General features: G+C 37.0%; 1 protein-coding gene across 6 annotated transcripts in view; it reads left to right on the forward strand.

Moving 5' to 3' along the window:
* CEP152 (centrosomal protein 152) overlaps positions 1-20,164 on the forward strand; it is a 105,814-nt gene that overhangs the window by 80,426 nt on the left and 5,224 nt on the right. For 5 of the 6 annotated variants that reach the window (XM_031672801.2, XM_015237233.3, XM_031672802.2 and 2 more), the window contains 3 exons: positions 3,460-3,616; positions 3,828-3,931; positions 6,299-7,639. In XM_031672801.2, the coding sequence (XP_031528661.1) occupies positions 3,460-3,616; positions 3,828-3,931; positions 6,299-7,326 (1,289 nt within the window). In that variant the 3' untranslated portion in view covers positions 7,327-7,639. Of the gene's footprint in view, positions 1-3,459; positions 3,617-3,827; positions 3,932-6,298; positions 7,640-12,765; positions 12,872-20,164 lie in introns of those variants that run through there. The other variant, XM_072962488.1, reaches the window with a different exon arrangement.

Below are 20,164 nucleotides of genomic sequence, written 5' to 3' on the forward strand. Positions count from 1 at the left end.
TTTGGTATATTATATCTCCATTTTTATTTGTCTCCAGATTTTTAATTTTTTAAAAATTTCTCCTTTGACTTCTTTGTTGACTCATTGATTGTTTTGTAGCATGTTGTTTGATCTCTACATATTTGTGCTTTTTCTAGTTTTCTTTTTGCGATTGATTTTTAGTATCATGCCATTGTGATCAGAAAAGATACTTGCTGTAGTTTCAGTTCTTTAAAATATATTGAGACTTGTTTTGTGGCCTACCTTGTGCCCTATACTGGAGAATGTTCATGTGCACTTGAGAAGGATGTGTATTCTTCTATTTTTGACTAGAATGTTCTGTATGTATCTACTAAATTCATCTAGTCTACTGTCTCATTAACGGCCCATGTTTCCTTATTGATTTTCTGTCTAAATGGTCTATCCAGTGATATAATTGAGGTATTAAATTCTCCTGTGGTTACTGTATTGCTGTTGATTTCTCTCTCTACATCTTTTAATATTGTTTTATATGTTTTAGGACTCCTCTGTTGGGTGCATAAATATTAACAGATGTTATATCTTGTTGGTTTGATCCTTTTATCATTATGTAGGGCCCACCTTTGTTTTATTACTTAGTATATGTTTTATTATTTAGTATAGCTACTCCAGCTTTCTTTGGTTTCCATTTGAGTGAAACATTTTTTCATCCCTTCACTTTTAGTCTGTGTGCGTCCTTTCATCTGAAATGAGTCTTTTTTAACATTTCTTGTATATTCTAAACTTTTGTTGTTGAAGTTCTCTCTGTGTCATTCATGCTTATCAGTGAGCATCTTTATGACTACTCTGAACTCTATCAGTTAAATTACTTATCTTCATCTCATTAAGATTTTTTTTTTCTGGGGTTTTGTTTGGTTCTTTAATTTGGAACATATTTCTCCGTTTACCCATTTTGCTTGACTTACTGTATTTTTGTCTATGTATTGGGTGAAACAGCTACCTCTCCCAATCTTGAAGAAGTGGTCACAGGAAGACCGGGAGTGTGTTTCACTCTGCTGTCTGTGCAGTGCCCTGGGGTTTGCAGCCTGCCAGGAATTGTCTCTCCAGTTGTTTCAGTCCTGTGGGGCCCAGAAACACAAGCCCTCTAGCCACCCAAGCCAGGTGTTCAAGGGATGTCCTCTGTGTGGACCATGTATACCTGCCAGGTTTGAAGTGGTGAAACCACACTGGAGTGCCAGGCTGGGTTTGGCATGGTGGGACTGCTGGGAAGTGCAGAGGTGGGGCAGATGACTCTAGCAAGGCAGAAGGAGAGTGTACAAATGGTAACTGCAAGGGCCAGCACTAGTAAGGTAGAACATGAGTGCAGAAGTGGCCCCTACCAGCATCTCTGTTCCCTGGGAGACTTCTGACAGATCCTGCCTTTCTGGGAGATGCTTTAAGATTGGCAAGTGCATCTCCTTCACAGAAGGTCTAGGCTGTTTTCATGTTACTGTTTTTGCACTGGATTCCTGAGGTGAACGAGTCTGTGTGTGAGCTCTGTGAGAGTGGAATCGGTTTCCTATAGCACTTTGTGCGTCCTGGATGTAAGCTCCATTGGTTTTTAAAGCCAGGCGTTTTGGCGGCTCATCTCTAGTGCAGGTCCAAAGGGATAGGACATCTAATGTGGGGCTCAAACCCCTTGCTCCTAAGAGAGAAGCTTTGTTTTTGTGATATCCATCCTGATTGTGGGATGCTGCACCAAGGGTGAAAGTTTTGGCGAGATTGTCTCTCTACTCTCCTACTCATCTTGACATGTCCCCTTTATCCTTTGCTGTGGAGGGGCTGTTCTGCTAGATCTCAAGTCGTCTTCAGAGATGGTTATTCCATATATAGCTGTAGACTTACTATGTCCATGGGAGGATATGAGTTCAGGATTTTCTATACCACCATTTTGAGCCACTGCCATGATTTTTCTTGGATGCTAATATTAAACTGAAAATTTCATAATCTTACAACTTAAATAACTGGTGCCAAAGAAAAATGTCATATGACTTTAAAATGAGCAATTATTACTTCCTTCCATAAAGTTTTAAGGAGCATGGAAAATGGACGTAGTTAGGAATTGTTCTGTTTCCACAATGGATTATGTCATAGATCTAAATTTGTTAATCAAGTCCTTTGTGGTACTAGGTGGTGCAGTATAACCTACAGAGTATTTCTATGGTTTATTTTTTACTAGTAGGATGTCTACTGGTTTTTAATTGCAGCAGACATAGATAGTATGTATGTCCAAGAACAATACCAGTGTTTGTATACAAGAAGTGTGTATTTACCTCCTAAAGTTGCATTCATTTTTAACAAAATGAGTGGGAAAGGTCTCAAGTTCCAAATATAATTGGTAGGTCATCAGAATCATGTGTATCAATATAGAGAATGTGCTTCTTAGTTGTTGCTGGTGCCAACAGAGGCCATACTCCTAGAAACAAATTAACTTTTTGTTAATGATTATATTAATTGGAAAGTGAAATTTGAAGCTTTATTTTTTTTCATTCTAGCATGATAGCTTGTGTGTTTGTGTGTACTGTTTTACATTTTGGAAGTTGGTAGGATGTTTTGTATAGACATGTTAAAATTTTTAAAATTTACCCACTTGAAATAATGAAAAACAGTCTTTCATTAAGCATTTTTGCATAGAGTGTATAGTTTTCAGGAAAGAGCTTATTGATATTGAGGGAGATTCCTTCATGAATGGAATCCTTAATATAACAGGGATGGTGAAATTCTAAAAGTGGAGTGTAGCCCTAGATTTAGGACAAAATGTTGACCCTAAAAAATGGTAGTCCCAGTCAAAGCACATTGAGTGAAAGACAAAAGGAAGACTTAAACTGTGACCTATTTTTAAATGTAAATTTCAGGAGGCAACAGAAGTCTCACCCCTCTTCCTGCAGTGTCATTTGTACATACTTTTGATGGACTGTATTATTTTATTTAGTTGGATACTCATAAGTGCTGCTGAAAGAATTGAATAAATAATGAAACATGGATTTTTAGAGCCCATGTAAACAGAAGAATATGAGTCTCTCTAGCTTGTATTGCCTGCTTCTTTCTTCCTGCCTTCCTGCCTTCCTTTCTTTCTTCCTTTCTGCTTTACTCTTTCTGTATATTTTTCCTCTTTCCTTAACTAGACATAATATATTGAAGTGCATACATTTCTGTGCCTCATAGTAATGGTATTTTCTTGCCTCAGTATTTCAAAATATGACAGTTTCCCTGGGGGATATGCTGTGTTTCCTTACCATCTGTGCCTGTCATCATTGTAAAAGGACTTGTAGATTTCTCCTCCTTTGAGTCTACCAAAATGGCGGCCTGAAATATTCCATTTTAATCATTGTGGAAAGCTGTAACATTTAAACTATACCTCCAGTCGCTTCATCTCGTGAGAAATTGGTCTGAAGTCTACCTCTCCTGTTTTGGAAAAACTGCTAATAAACATGCATTTTGTGGGGATCCCCCCGCCTCCAGGTGATATGCTTCGTTATATTCAGGAGAGTAAGGAACGAGCCGCAGAAATGGTAAAAGCGGAGGTGTTGCGAGAACGTCAAGAAACCGCCCGAAAGATGCGCAAATATTATTTGATTTGCCTCCAACAGATTTTGCAGGATAATGGAAAACAGGAAGGGTAAGTTCTGTCTAAACAGTGTGTCCTGAGAGTACCAGGACAGCATGTTGTCATTTCCTAAGCATTTACCTTAGCTACAAAATTAAGTATATCTACATGATCAGCCATGGGGGGCTAAGAGGCTTAATGTCTGTGCTACCCTAAATGGTGGCAGAGCATATAGGAAAACAGGAATCCTGTCTCCTTTAAACATTCTGAAATTCTCCCACAGGGCTGAGAAGAAGATCATTAATGCTGCTAGCAAACTCGTCATGATGGCAAAGTTGCTGGAAACGCCCATTTCTGATAGATCCCAGAGCAAAACTACACAGCCGGGTATGTCAAAATGAGTTACTTTGAAGAATTTTTCTCTCCCTCTTTTTTAAATATATAATATTTTTAGTATGATAGTGGGGAATGTGAAGAGTGACAGTTACTTTATCGAATTGTATGCACGTTTTACTTAAACTGGAAACTTAACACGGAAGAGGGTGGAGCTTCCAGTTCAAGCAGGTGGACTGAGGACACCCACCAGCTTCCTATTGCTGCTTTCACCCCTAGAAATGTTAGAAAAAGATTTTAAACAACAAATACAGGAGAAAAAGGAAGAAATTACAACTGAGCTTTTAAAAGTTACAATTGATAAATCAGAAATCATGAGAAATCCCTGAAGGGAAGAAGATAGTGTAAGACTGAGGAATGAGGATGGAAAACTCAGTTCGAGATGATGCTGCCAGAAGATGGCTAGTTACAAGTAGAAGCAATATCAGAACTGTTCCGCATATGAAGGTGGTATGTTCCAGGAGAAGTAGTAAGCCTAGAGATGCCAGTGGGGTAATTAGTTGGTATTCTGGAGCAACTGTAACCAGATGGGGTCACCCTCTTGATATCTTCTCCTCTCCCTTCCCTAAGCCCAGTGTTGGGCTGGGTAAGAGCAGCAGGGGCAGGGAGTCTGGGAACAGGGCAGTGCTCCCGGTGGCAGCCACACCAAGGAGGAGCTGAGAGCCCACATGCCCCGAGTACCAGCTGTTAGGTCCTTCTACACTGCTGCTCATTCCTTCCCACTCCACTTCCAGCTCCTTTGAACAAGTAGCACAGACACTGTACTCAGGACATGTAAGAACAAGCATTCAACCAAGAATTATATATTTATAGAAAGCCAGCACCATGAAAAAAGACATCAAACTCAAGACAATGAAAAAGCCAACAGACTTTATACCTGAAGAAATAGAATTAATAAAACAAACAACAGGAGCATGTTAGAGAAGTACAGTATTCTCAGAAAGATGTACGAGGATAAAGTAGAGGAAACTCACAACATGCTAAGATTTATGCTGTTTTCAAGGAGATGATATAGATACTGGTAACTCTAGAGACTGCTAGAAAAATACACGTTTAAGTATGTATATTAAAATTTAAAGCTAATGAATAGAGAAATAGAATATATGACTTTCAAAGTAGTAAGGGAAAAACTTGGAAGAAAACGTTTTCAATCTAACAATCAAGAAAGAGGAGAAAAACACCTAGCACACATGGGTAAATAGAAACTAATAGTAGGTTCACACATCAGCAGTCACACTAAACATGAATTGGTTAAGATTGCTTATTAAAAGGCAACAGTTTTCAGTTTTTTAAAATTCTAGGCATATGTTATTCCAGATAAGAACATCATCAAAAATTCAAAATAAAGGGCTGGAGAGTGATATACCAAGCAATGCAGTGTTGATATTAGATAAATAATAGTATTAAATACGATATTCGGTAAGTTAGAGCTAGCATTAAACTGACCAAAGTGATAGTTCATAATAAAGAAACAGCCCTCCAGGGAGCTATAAATGAGTTCTTTCTGTTCATAGTAAAATAGCTTTAGAATATATATAAAGCAAAAGCTAATGGAAATACATGGAAAAATTGGTAAATTCCCAGTCACATGGGGAGGGGTGGGGTTTGGACATATCTGTGAGGAAATGGGGTTTTTGGACTTCTGGAAAGCTTGAAGCAAAGGTTGTTCAGGAATCCCCGAGTTTGACATTGGGAAACACTCTTCAAGTAGAAGCATACAGATTATTTGTGTAAATATTGGGATGGTGATGTGAACCTTGTTATATGCAGTGGCATATAACAAGAAAAGAGTTTTCTAGATTGGGGTCAACTGTGCAAATAATGTCCCCAGCAGAAGCAGAGCCTTTTCAGGGATGTTAGGGACCATGGTTCCCTACTTTGAGACATGATGCCTTTGATTCTATGCTATGTGGCTTCTCTGCCTCTGATCAGATTTAGAGTCTTAGCTAATTAAATTAGAGGCTATTTTAGCTTTGAGAGAATATGTGTGTGTATGTTGGATGGAGGATTCTTGCAGCAAACTTTCTTCATCAGACTCCATACTTGACATCAGAGCACAACTGGAAATAATTGCAATTAGCTCTTGAAATGCTGTACCATCTATTGCAGAAAGTACTAGATCAGGTGGATAGTGATAATTGTATATCAGATTTCAATAATTTCAATCAGACTTCAGAATTACCTGGCTTTATCTAATAGATATATGTAAAAGAATATTTTTAACTGTCCGACATTGATGTATTTTCTTTGACAATGATTAAAATATCTGTGCATCTCTTGGAAATATATAAAAACATAAATTTTTTCCTCTTCTTTCAATGTTAACTTTCTCCTAATTTTGTGTTGCCCTGTACATAACAGTACTGCCTCTGACTTCAGAGATGCTGACTGGAGTTGAAAAATCAAAAAGAAATGATGTGAATCAGAATATACCATGTCGCGTTGAAAGCAAATCAAACAGTATAAAAACTAACCCCAGAAGTACGTGCGACCAAGTCCCCAAGAGGAGGGCTGCTTGTAACTTACAAAGGCGGTTGGAGGACGCCGAGCACGGGGACGGAAAGCATGAGGGTCCCAAAGAGCCACATTCAGACTCTCAGTTTGGGAGTAACAGTTACAAACACCCAGACATTTTATCAAGGAAGGTTTCTCCTGAGTTTGTTCCTTATGAAGGTGAACGAGGCTTTGTTTTGCACAAGAAGAAAGACCTCCTCGGTGATACTGGCTCTGAGTCACTCCAACATTCAGCCACACACCCCTTTGGATCCTTTGGAAGTAAACCTTCATCTAAGTATACCCCTAGTCTTTCTGAATCCGAATCCACACATGCAACCTTTCGAGGTCCTAATGAAAGACTTGGTTTAAAAGTATACAAGTGTAATCCACTAATGGAAAGTGAAAATGCTGCATCTGAGAAAAGTCAAAGTTTGGGGGTTAAGGAAACTCCAGTAAAGGATGGAGGGGACTCTGGAGGCTGGCGTTTCAACAGTGCCACTCTACCCTGCCACTGTCGTGAAGTGTCACTTCTGCATGGTAAGCCGCGAGAAACTCTGGATACCCTCGGCGAATCTGTTAATTTCCAACAGTTTTCAGCAGCCACTTGTCTTTCAGATTCTGAGAAGAATGATATAATTCATCAACCTATGAAATGTCAGAGTGGTCACGTTCCAGACCTGTCAGATGAAACTATGTATTCCCAGTCAGGGAAGGTCAGCATGACTCTTGGACACCCACCTCATCATAAGGCTGATACGTCAAAGTCAGATTTCAAAGAACTGAGCAGTACGGCACCATCTGCAGCGTGTTGGCAGCCTTCGAGGAAGTTAATCGCTCCTCTGTCTGGCCAACAAGATAGTGGCTTTGATAGCCCATTTGTCAATCTAGACTGATTGCGGTGCAGTATTTAAGAAGAATCATAAATATATTGACAAGAAAACCAGAAGGGAAGACTTCAAACAGAAAAATTTGTGGGCTCTGCATATTCTCAGATGTTTAAATAACGTCTATCACATAAGTAAAGTATCTTCACAAAATTACTTGAGATATTAATGTTGCCTTAATCTTCCAAAGACTTAATGGTATATATGTAATCTGCTTCTGTGTGGTGTTTATATTTGTTCACTAAACCATCTATTTTTATACATATAAATAAACTCTGTGTGCAGTGTTAAATTATTTAAATAAAGTTGCATATAGTCTGTAGAATTGTTATGGATTATTTTTTAATTCATAATGTGGAAATGTTACATTGACACATTTGAAATTCATCCAGAAAAATGTATAAACTTTGATTTGTATGTCTGATCAGCCAGATTTAATTTTGGAAATCAGCCATGTTTAATGAGGCTATAGATTTACTCCACACATACTTTTCCTGGAAGTATCTACTTAAAATTTTGATCTTTGCTTTCAGTTAGTGGAAAAGAAGTATTGCAAGAATTACCGCAAAATATGTATCTGTGTCCTGGTTTCATTATTTCAGATATTAGTCTGAATCTTTTTAGTTGGCATGTCTGTTATTTCAAATCTCCTGTGACACCCATAGAATTTCTTTGTCTTTTATGGTTTCACAGTCTCTCTTTCATCTCAATTATTACTTCTTTTTAAATGGAAATAATAAGCTTTGTCATACAGCAAAAAATTTTAAACTATTAGATTTTTGTATTTGTTTATAGTACAGAACTGGCTAACTTATTAATGCTGTGGGTTGAAGATTGTATTCTAAATCATGCGGAAATGAATGACCACCTAAATATGGTTCTTTTTTTTTTTTTTTCTTTGGATTCCTAGAGATGGATATGCAAGTGCTTCCGGAAAGCACTGTATTTGTCCACCAGGCTAACTTGGGTAGTAGTGGTTGGATGGGTGGCAAGATGTGTCATCCCTCTGCTGATAACCATCTTTAAAAGCAAGAGCCTAGAAGTGAACCTTCTAGGGCTTGGAAAGCTCTGTCAGCTTAACTGGTGGCCTAAAAATCAGCACTTGAGTTGACGTGCAGCTGAAGAAAGGCACACACCATCTCTTCTTTCTTGTATTCCTAAAGACGTGATGCCTCTTCTCCAACAATTAGAGTGTCATTTCTCACTCTAGAAAAACCCCTAATCCAGCTGAATTTGTCTTGAACACATGGATCTGATTGATGTGTCATCATTTTAAGCCCTGGATGTAACTGAACTGAGAATCTAGCTCATTACTCTCCTACCTTTTCATTTTTCTTTTGTTTTAAAGCCTTGTCAGATATTTAAACCCTCAGCATCAAGGCTGAAAATGTAAATCTTGCTTTCTGCTTTTATGGTACCCTTAACTTCTTTTTGATATCCATAATTTCCATCGGATTAGGTTACTTTATTTCATATACCTGACACATAATCACCAAGGAAGAGCTACATTGATCAGTGTGTTACTGAAGGGGTTGCACAGCCAAACAACTGCAATTTAAACCACAATTTTCACAATTTAAATCTGATGGATGATGTCAGAACAGAAAGGAGTTAGGAGCCCCATAGATGTGGTCACATAAGTCTTCCTTCATCATGGTGTTCAATCTTTTTTATTTGTTGCTGGGTTTCATTTGCTAATATTGTGTTGATTTTTATGTGTATGCTCACAAGGGATTTTGGTCTCTAGTTTTGTTGTGATATCTGTCTTACTTTGACAAAAAGGTAATACTGGTCCTATAGGATGAGTTGGAAAGTTCCCCTGCCTCTATTTTCTGAAAGAATTTGCATAGGATTGCTATTATTTCTTCTTAAATTATTGTATAGAATTCACTAGATGAAGCCATCTAGCTTGGGCTTGTGTTTAGGGGTGTGGGGGGGAGGGAGGGTCAGATTTTTGAATAGTAATTCACTTTTTTTTTCTTGTTATACAGCTATTTCAATTTTCTATTTTTTCCTTAGTTAGTCTTGGTAGTTTATGGGTTTTAAGATATTTGTTTATTTTGTCTAATTTGTTAATATAAAGTTGGTCATATTATTCTCTTACAGTCCTTTTAATTCCTGTAGGGTTGGATCATCCCTGGTTTTAGTATTCTGTGTCATCCCTTAGTCAGCCTAGCTAAAAGTTGATTAATTTTGTTGAATTTTTTTTCCTCCAAAGAACTTTCGGTTTCTTTGATTTTTCTCTGTTTTTGTTTCCTATTTCATTGATATTTCCCTCCTCTGATCTTTTTATTTCCTTCCTTCTGCTTTGCCTTTGGTTTAATCCACTCTGTCTGTTCTTAAAATGGAAGCTTGGATTATTGATATGAAACCTGTCATTTCTAATGTAGGCACTAATATAGATCCTTAAACCTCTGAATTTTCTTCTAAGCACTGTTTAGGCCATAACCTCATAAATTCTGATCTGTTGTGTATTTGTTTTCATTTAGTTCAAAATATTTTCTAATTTCCTATGTGATTTTTTTGTTTGTTTTTGACCCATGGGTTATTTAGAAATAAGTCACTTACATCCCAAGTATTGGGGACTTTACAAATTTCTTTGTTTATTTGTTGTTGGAGAATTGTCCTTTTAAACTAGAAGCTTGTTTTATGGCCTCACATTTAATCTGTCCTGGAGAATGTTTCACATGTATTTGAAAATAATGCATATTCTGCTCTCATTTGATGAAGTGTCAAAAACTCAGTTAGGTCAAGTTGTTTGATAGTGGTGTTCAAATCTGCTATAGCCTTGTTGATTTTTGGCTTATTCTGTTGGTTTTTAAGAGTGGGACATTTTTACTTTTAACTACAATTGTTAAATTTTCTATTTCTCCTTTTGATGCTGTCAAGTTTTACTTCATGTATTTTGAGACTCTGTTTTCAGGTGTATATAACTTTGTTGTATCTTTTTGATATATTGACCTTTTATCATTATAAAATAGCCTTCTTTTTGTCTAGTAATATTTCTTATCATAAAGTTAATTTTGTTAAATATTAATACAGCCACTCTAACTCTCTTATGATTACTATTTGCAAGGCATTTTCTTTTTCTGTCCTTTTTCTTTTAATCTGTTTGCGTTTTTTGATTTGAAGTGGGTCTCTGAAAGACAGGACATTGTTGGATCTTGCTTTTTTTAATTACAATCAATGTTTGCTTTTGGATTGGAGTTTTTAGTCCATAAAATGTAACACAATTATGGTTGGACTTACATCTGCCATTTTGGTTTTTTGCTTTCTCTCTTTTTTGCTGCTTCTGTGTTCCCCCTGTGGCATGTGTCTGCTTTCTCTGTATCTTAATCCTTTTTTATTACTGGGTTGCTCCTTTACTGCCTTCCTTTGTGCTAGAAATAATTATTAGTGTACCATTTTAATTACTCTTGCATTTTTACTATTTTTGAGTTATTTTGTAAGTGTTTTCTCTGCATGTTACAATAGGCACCTAACTTAGATTGTACTTCAGATTAAAATTCACTGAGTTCTGGTAGAATATAGCAATTTTGTTCCAGTATAGCTTTCTTTCCCCTTTGTGCTATGAATTGCCATATATATTACATCTACATGCATTATATATATGTGGCAACAATACTATTGCAACTATTGTTTTATACAATGTCTTCTAAAGAATTTAAGAGAAAAAAAGAATACATACGTATATTTCTTTATATTTACCCACATGTTTACAGTTTCTGCTGCTCTTCATTTTCTCCTGTGGGTTTGAGTTACCAAGTCAGTTGTCATTTCCTGTCATCTTAAGGACTTTCTTTAATATTTCATGTAAGGCAAATATGCCAGCAACAAATTCTATTTTTATCTTATAATATATCTCAAATTAATTTTTGAAGGATAGAGTTTGATAGATTCAGAATTCTCTGTTGGCATTCCTCACTCCCCAGACATTTGAACATGTCATTCCACTGCCTTACAGCCAACTGTACTCTTGAATCTATCTAGGACTTTTCATTTCAATTATTTTACTTTCTGATTTTAGAAATTTTCATGATTCTTTTTTATAGTTGCAGTTTTTTTTGAGATTCCCTGTTTTAGTCGTTGTTTGAGTCATTGTCATAATTCCCTTTAGTTCTTTATTGTTTCCTTTAATTTTTGTAAGCAAATTTGCAATTGCTGCTCTGTAACCTTTTATTATTATTGTAGTATGTACACTTAACATGAGATTTTAAACAAAATTTTAAGTACATAACACAGTATTGTTAACTATAGGCACACTGTTGTACAGCAGATCTCCAGAGCTTATTAATCTTGCATAGTTAGCATTTTATACCCTTTAAACCCAACTCCCCATTTACTCCTCCCCCTAGCAATCACCATTCTACTCTCTCCATGACTTTGATTATTTCAGAATCATGCAGTATTTGTCCTTCTCTGAGTTGTAGTCTTCGTTTATTAAATTCAACGTCTGAGCACACATGTAGTTTTTCTTGGCAGCTTTTTGTCTTACGTATGCGCCTCACCTTCCTATTTCTTTACATACTTCATGATTCACTGTAAAATGGAGATTTTATGTAATATATTGTAGCAACTCTGGACTGATATTTTTTCCTTTGAGGGTTGTTGCTTCTATGTTGTTGTTGATTTGTTAGCTTTGAAATTTGTCTGGACTTAATCTGAAAAATCTCTCCCCTGTGGTATGTGTTTGCTGATTTTTCTGCTCCATTAATTTAATTTGTATTTTTAGTTTTTAAGCCTGGCTTTTTAAGGGATGCCCCTGCATCTGTATAGTTCAGTGGTCATCCAATAGGTAAGAGATTGTGCTCAAAAACCTTGAGTCCATAGGTCTGTCTCTTAAGCCAAAATGGCATAAAGTGAGAAAGCAACTAACTGCCTTAGCAGTTACCTTACCATCTTGCCAACCAATGCACAAAATAAATTGAAATAAAGCACAGATGTTCACAGACACTGTTCAAAGCTATGGCAGTTTGATGGTGAGGTTCTGAGTGTAGTTCCTATGGAAGGAGGTTGTATCTTTCTCACTACTTGGGGTGCCTACTGCCCTTATAAGGCCTCACTGCAAAAAAAAAAAATGTTGAATGCTATTTTTGCTTTTCACCTGTTTTCATGAAAGAAATCCTCTTTGGATTTCTTTTGGTTAAACAGAAACAGGTACTAACCTGGGTCTTCTGTAAAAACGAAGTGGGTAAAGCAAAGTTTCTGAAAAGCAGGAGATATGCATGCAGCCTCCCCACTCAAGCAAGATGTATAGAGAGCATATTTAGCCTTCCATTTGCAGGCTTTCTCCCTGCAGAATTTTAAATTAGTCTGACAATGTCTTGTCCCAAATTAGACCACAATCTCAGGTAAGCAGAACGATAGACCTTCCTTGTTTTTCTCTCGCTAACTGTTCTTTTTACTAATGATTACCACTGAGCCTGGGCTCTTTGCCTTCTACTCCAGATCAAGTCAGCCCGCCCTGGCAGAGAGCCTGTTGGTTTTCACTGCCATCCTGCCGCTTAGCACTTCCTCACCCGTCGAGCTGGGGAGAAGATTGGGAGGAACCCAGGTAAGAATCGGAGTCCCACTGATCTTCCAAAGTTCAGCAGCTTCTCAGTATATTCCACTTTGGTTTATTTCCAGAGCCTTGAAATGGTTGTGGTTGTTTTGGACAGTTTTTTTCCATTGTGAGAGTTATTTTGGGGGGAGGAGAGGAACTGCTGACCTCTTCACTCTATCAGAAGTTCTCTTATTTTTATTTATTCTAAGTATTGGTATTCAATCTCAAAATATTTATTTTTCTTCTTTTTTCCCCCAATATTCTATCCTGAAAAACTTCATAATTTATAGAAAATAAACACCTGTATACCATTCATTTAGATTTATCAATTGTTAAATTTTTACGTATGCTTTATATTGGTTTGTAAATATGCATATGTATACATATGCTTATGTGTAATACATGAATGTTTTTCCTTGGCCGTGAAATGTTAGTTGCAGATGCCATGACAATGTATTCTCAAGTGCTTTAGCATGCTTCTCCTAAGAACAAAAGAAGCATTTTTTCCATTAATACAATCATCATAAGGAGATTAAATATTGATCAGTATAGACACAGTCTATATTCAAATTGCACCAATTGTCACAATAATGGGTTATAAGTGTTCTTAGATTTTGGCTGTTTGCCTTCAAACTGAGGACTCATTGCTTTCTTCCATTATGAAAACTATTCAGCCATTAATTTTCATTCAAATATTTATGAAGTGTAACAATTGCTTGTTAATGTTCTAGGGGATACAGCAGTTGTCAAAACAGATGAGTTTATCCTCATGGCTCTCACATTCTCAGTTGGAGGAGAAAGTAAATGCACAAAATTTATGTAGCACTTTAGAAGCTGGTAAGTGCTATGGAGAGAACTAAGGCCGAATAAAGGGAAGAAATAGTGGGGAGGGGCAGAGGTGGTCACAATTTTAAGTGGAGTAGAGGGGTTGGATTACATGGATATGTAAACATTGGGGTAAAGGTTTGAAAGAGATGACTTGCTTCACCATTTTTTAGATTCTCTGCTTCTGAACTCTTACACGTATGATTCCATCCTAATTGTTCTTTTGTATATTTTTATCTTTCTCTGTGCTGCTTTGTGGAATGCTCAGTGTCATCTTCCAGTTTGCTAATTCTGTCTTTGTTTATTCCATTTACTGAGTGTTTAATTTCACTTCCAGGGTTTCTAGTTAGTGCGTTTCTACTTACACTTTTACTGCTTTTGCTTAGTACCTGTTTTTTAAAAACAGATTCTATTTCCTTATATTTTTAAAGACTTAAAAATATTTTAAAGTTGCTTCTAGAGTAATTATTGATGTCACTGGGGAGTGAGGTCATATCCAAATTGTTGCTTTTGTTGCCCTTAGTAGAATTAGTTCCCCCATGTGTATGGAATTTTAGCTTGCAGTCTTCATAGTGAAGAGGACTTTTTTTTTTCCCCTTCTGATTTATGTCTCTCCAACCTGTCTAGATTTTTGTGGTTGCTTCCACCTTGACTCCTGGGTCCCCAGTCCAAGATCAGGTCTTGTATAGGTGGTTTCTGACCCATGAGGGTTATTCTAAATCTAGTCACCGAGCAGCAGCAGCTTGGCCGAGGTCCTGGCTGCAAGGCTCTGCCCGTATCCTCCAGGCTCTCCGGGTGCACAGTTTATGTATAAACGGGGACCTCAGGTAGTGAGTGTAGTTTTTCGGTCTCCCTGGGGTGAGGGAGCTCTACTCGGGTTTTTAGTTTTAAACAGTTTTCTTGTCCTGTGTGCTCTTCAAGTGCAGTGCTTGCTGTTCTGAGGATTTCCTGGCCACTTCTGCTGCTTTTGGATCCAGAGCAGGTAGTAACATACTTTTCAAATTCTCAGTGACATCTTGTTTTGTAATGTCTTTTTTCCCTTTGTATTTTTTTCCATCATTGCTATGTTGGCAGATGTTGGGTTCACCCCAGCATTAACTTACAGTGCCATCAGTGATCTAAAATCTGCTTTGCCACGAACTCTGTGATCTTTGGCTATTTTCTTAGCATCTCTGAGCCCCAGTGTCTCTGTCATTAAAGTTGAGGCGTATCTCGCAACTAGCTAAAGATTCAGGTGAACCAGATCTAAGAGTGCATGAAGGAGAGTAGTGGGAAATACAGCTGGAAAGGTAAATTGAGACTAGGTCATGGGTGGCCTTGAATCCCAAGGCCAAAGAATGAGAGATTGAGTTCATAGAAAATGGAGAGTTGTTGAAAGTTAGGCAGCATGGTTTAGAGAGATTAGTGAGGCCATGCTGTAAGTAAGGAGCCTGCGAGGAGCAGAGGAAATAGAGAGGCGAGGAGGACAACGTCTTGGTATATTTAGGCAGGAACGAGACCAGAGCCAGGGTAGAGGTGGTCAGAATGAAAAAGTGACAAGATTGAGAACGTTACCGCGACAGGTTTAACAGGGTCTGCTGCCTGATCGAATACGAGGTCAAAGGAAAGGGGAGCACTAGAAGGGGTTTAGAGCCTGGGTGGCAGTGAAGATTACTGTACTATCAACAAGTATTGGGAAGTCAAGACATGGTGAGTTTAAGAGGCTGTGCCTTCCACTGAATACTGCAATGCTCACTCCTTTGGTGGGTACTAATATACAACTAATTTACAGACACTAACTTCATGTTTAGCATTGTACCAAGCACTTTGTTAGCTCATCTCATTCTTACAACACTTCTGAAGTAGGCTCCATGTGGGCAAATTTTTTTTAATTGAAGTATAGTTGGTTTACAATATTGCATTAGTTTCAGCTGTACAGTATAGTGATTCAGGTTTTTTATTTTTTGCAGATTATATTCTATTACATAGAATCTATTATATAGGTCATCATGAGATATTGGGTATTATGTATTATAATTATATTTTATAATATTATTATTATTATAAGATATTGAGATATAAGATATTAAGCTATATAGTAAATTCTTATTGATTATCTATTTTATGTATACTAGTTTGTATCTATTAATCCCATACCCCTTATTTGCCCCTCCCACCCCCTCCCCTTTGGTAACCATAAGTCTGTCTTCTGTTAGTTTGTTTTGTATATACATTCATTTCATTTTTTTTTAGATTCCACATATAAGTGATATTATACACTATTTGTCTATCTCTGACTTATTTCACTAAGCATAATAATCTCTAGGTCCATCCACGTTGCTGCACATGGCAATATTTCATTCTTTTTTATAGCTGAGTAATATTCCAGTATATATATATTTACCACATCTTCTTAAGCCAGTCATCTCTTGTTGGGCACTTGGGTTCCTTTCATGTCTTGGCTGTTGTAAGTAGTGCTGCTACAAACATTGGGGTGCACGTATGTTTTTGAATTAGTGTCTTTGTTTTTTTCCGGATGTATACCTAGGAGTGGAGTTGCTGGATCCTATGTTAGTTCTATTTATAGTTTTTTAAGGGACCTCCATACTGTTTTCCATATTGGCTGCACCAATTTACATTCCCACCAATAGTGTATGAGGGTTCCCTTTTCTGCACATCCTCGCCAACATTTGTTATTTGTAGACTTTTTGGTGACAGCCATTCTGACAAGTATGAGGTGATACCTCATTGTGGTTTCGATTTGCATTTCTCTAATTAATTAGCAACGTTGAACATCTTTTCATGTGCCCATTAGCCATCCGTATCGTATGTCTTCTTTGGAGAAGTGTCTATTCAAGTCTTCTGTGCATTTTCTGATTGTTTGGTTTTTTTCTTGATATTGAGTTGTATGAGATATTTGTATAGTTTGGATTTTAACCACTTATTGGTTGCATCATTTGCAAATATTTTCTCCCATTCCATAGGTTGTCTTTTTCTTTTGTTGATTTTTTAAATTTCTGCATTAAAAACTTAGGTTTTATAAGGTGCCATTTATTTGTTTATCTTTGCTTTTATTTCTTTTGCCTTGGAAAACTGATCTAACAAAATATTGCTACCATTTATGTGATACAGTTTTTAGCCTATGTTCTCTTCTAGAAGTTTTATGGTGTCATGTCTTACATTTAAGTCTTTAAACCATTTTGAGTTTATTTTTGTGTATGGTGTGAGGGAATATTTTAATTTCATTGATTTATATGTAACTGACCAGCTTTCCCAGCACCACTTGTTGAAGAGACTGTCTTCTCTCCATTGTATATTATTGCCTCTTTTGTTGTAGATTAATTGACCAGAGATGTATGGGTTTATTTCTGGGCTCTTTATTCTGTTCCATTGATTTATGTCTTTTTGTGTCATTACCACAATATTTTGATTACTGTAGCTCTGATCTGAAGTCTGAAAGGTTTTGCCTCCAGCTTTGTTCTTTTTCCTCAGGCTTGCCTTGGCAATTCTGGGCCTTTTGGGGTTCCATATAAACTTTAGGATTATTTGTTCTAGTTCTGTGAAAAATGTCATGGGTATTTTGATAGAAATTACATTAAATCTGTAGATTGAGTAGTACGGCCATTTTAACAATATTGATTCTTCTAATCCAGAGCATGGGATATCTTTCCATTTCTTTGAATCATCTTCAGTTTCCTTAATTAATGTTTATAGTTTTCAGCATATAGGTCTTTCACGTCCTTGGTTAAGCTTACTCCTAGGTATTTTATTTTTTAATATAATCTTACATGAATTTTTTATTTTCTGGTTTTGATATTTCATTGTTAGTGTATAAAAATGCAACTGATTTCTATGTATTAGTCTTGTATCCTGCAGTCTTGCTGAATGCATATTAGTTCTAACAGTTGTTCAGTGTATCACTGCAAATAGTGACAGTTTTACCTCTTAACTTCCAATTGGGGTACCTTTTATTTCTTTCTTTTGTCTTATTTCTGTAATTAGGACTTCCAATACTGTGTTAAATGGAAGCAATGAGAGTGAGTATCCATGTCTTGTCCCTGAATGTAGTGGGAAGGCTTTTCAGCTTTTCACCATTGAGTATTACTTTTTGGATAAATGAATTGAGGCTTAGAGGGGTTAAACAATAATTTGCTCAAGATTAACACAGCTAACACTTGGCAGAGCCAGAAGTCACACCCAGGGTGGTGGGTTTTTTTTTTTCTTTAATAAACTTGTGGCTTCAAATAATTTTAGATTTACAAAAACTTTACAAAGATAATGCAGAGTCTCCATACACCTCTCACGCAGATTCCCCTGTTGTTACTATGTTACGTCAGTATGATGTATTTGCCGCAACTAAGGAACCAATTTCATCTGCCCCCAGCCCCAGCTCTTGTTTTACTCTAGACTGGGGGTCTTAATCCCTATTCTGTCTTTCTTTGGCTTGGTTTATAGGTGAATTAGAATTCATTTTAAAGGGGAGTTCTTTCTTTTGTCCTCTCCTCCTAATTTTCAGCCCATGCTTCCATGATGGAAAATGAGTTCAGCAGGTTTCTCCACATGTGAAATTGGTTTAAGTTGCTTTCTTGGTAGGATGTAGGAAAAAACCAGGTCTTACTCTTCTTCAGTGGAAGTCTATGGACTAGGACAGTATATGGAGGTTATGTTGCAACTAGAAATTTACCAATACAGCCGGAAACCCCATAATGCAATAGAACCATCTTACGTAATTTTAAAATTCAGCCAGTAATGATTCATCTAAATAGGAAAATTGAAAGACATTTAGAAATTCCCTAGCAGTAAATACGCCATTCTAAATCTTCTTGATGTTATTATAATAATAACATTTTTCCTTAAGGACTAGAACAGAAAATTAATTACAAATCAAAATGGTAAATGTCATTAAAGAGAAACTTGTTTATTTTTAAAAGTAACAATGACATGGCTTCTTCCATGAAGTTCAGGAATAATATGGAAACTTTGAGATCACATTCAGTCTTATGCTCTTAAAAATAATTGTCTGATGAGTAAATTGATCAGAACTAACAGAAAATAGGGCTTTAAAATTTGTTTTGTTTCGATTCAGGCAGAGTCTTTGAATTTTTTCACAGTAAATTTGATTTTGCAGTTTTATTAATCATGTTGCGTACATTATGTCCTGCACCAAATTCTGCTTTCCATACTTCTCTGACCTTATGAAATACAGTTCATTTGTGTGAGAACATAGGGTGACAGCAGTTCATACATTATCACAATGGCCCTATAGATTACTGGTTACACTGGCTGCCAATGAGTTTTTCTGGAGATTTTTAAAAATGTAGTGTGGTTTCACAATCTTCTCTGCAAAGTCTCCAAGAATTTTATTATTCATTGAATGGTTACTTTGATTCTTGGATGCTCAAGTATTCATATAGTAATGGTTTCTAACCTTCCCATGAATGAATTCAAATTTCTGTTTTAATTGGCTAAAAGCTTTTCACAATTTTACCCATTAGGTTCCTTGAGGCTTAGCCCATGTATAAACACAAAATAATAGCTTATGCTTTTGGGGGTACTTGTAACGGTACCAGTTATCGTATTAAGCTCCGTACATACAATTTTTTACCAATCCTTCCAACGGTGTTTCAAAGTACACCTTATTATCCTCATTTGTTAGATGAGAAAGGAGGCTGAAAGAGGTGAAGGGATTAGCAAGGACTCTCATCATGTGGCTGAGCAGGTATCCAAAGTGGCCACAGAGTTACAGCAAGGTGGATATGAATCCATATGCTCACCAAGCGTTGTCTGTAAACCCAAACCATGTCTCTCTAGCATTGATATTGCTTCTTTTCCCCCAATATATGGAGATGCTACTGTGTCATAAATAAGGGGCCTCCATACTAAAAATGGTTAGGAGTTGCTGCACTGTCCCCCAGAAATGCCTTCCTAAAGCCAGATTAGGTCTGTGCTGAGTAGCTCCAATGCAGTTAATACAAAACAGACTTTTCTCAGGTTAGGAAACTGAAGGAATGATGAGGATCAGACTTTGGAATCAAAAATGATTTGAGTCTTTATTGTATCACTTACTAGTGAGCCTAGATTCCACATCTGAAAATGGGGATATGTGGCTGACACTTGATTGTGCACCCAACACTACTGTCTACTTCTTCTTTTCTGGCAAAGCCCAGAGGGGGCTGTCTGTTCCTTCCCTTCATAACTCAGTCCCAGCTCTGGAGCTGACTCCTGTTTGGTGTCAGCTAATCACAGTGGCCCCAGATCCTCTTGTCAGTGACTGGTGTACAGGTGAACATATGACTCAGTTCTGGGCACTATGATACAAGGGATGGCCAGAGGGCTTCTGGAAAATGTTTCTCCTTAAATAGTGTCCTCTCCACACTAGAAAGGAGAATTGACCTACAATGACAAGTGTATAGCTTCTAGGTCAGTGGTGTGAGCGACTTTCTAGATTTCTCACCTATTAAAAGGAAATTAGCATCTTCAAGTTGCCTTCTGAATAAA

The sequence above is a fragment of the Vicugna pacos genome, chromosome 6 (genome assembly GCF_048564905.1).
Source record: "Vicugna pacos chromosome 6, VicPac4, whole genome shotgun sequence".
NCBI lineage: Eukaryota > Metazoa > Chordata > Mammalia > Artiodactyla > Camelidae > Vicugna > Vicugna pacos.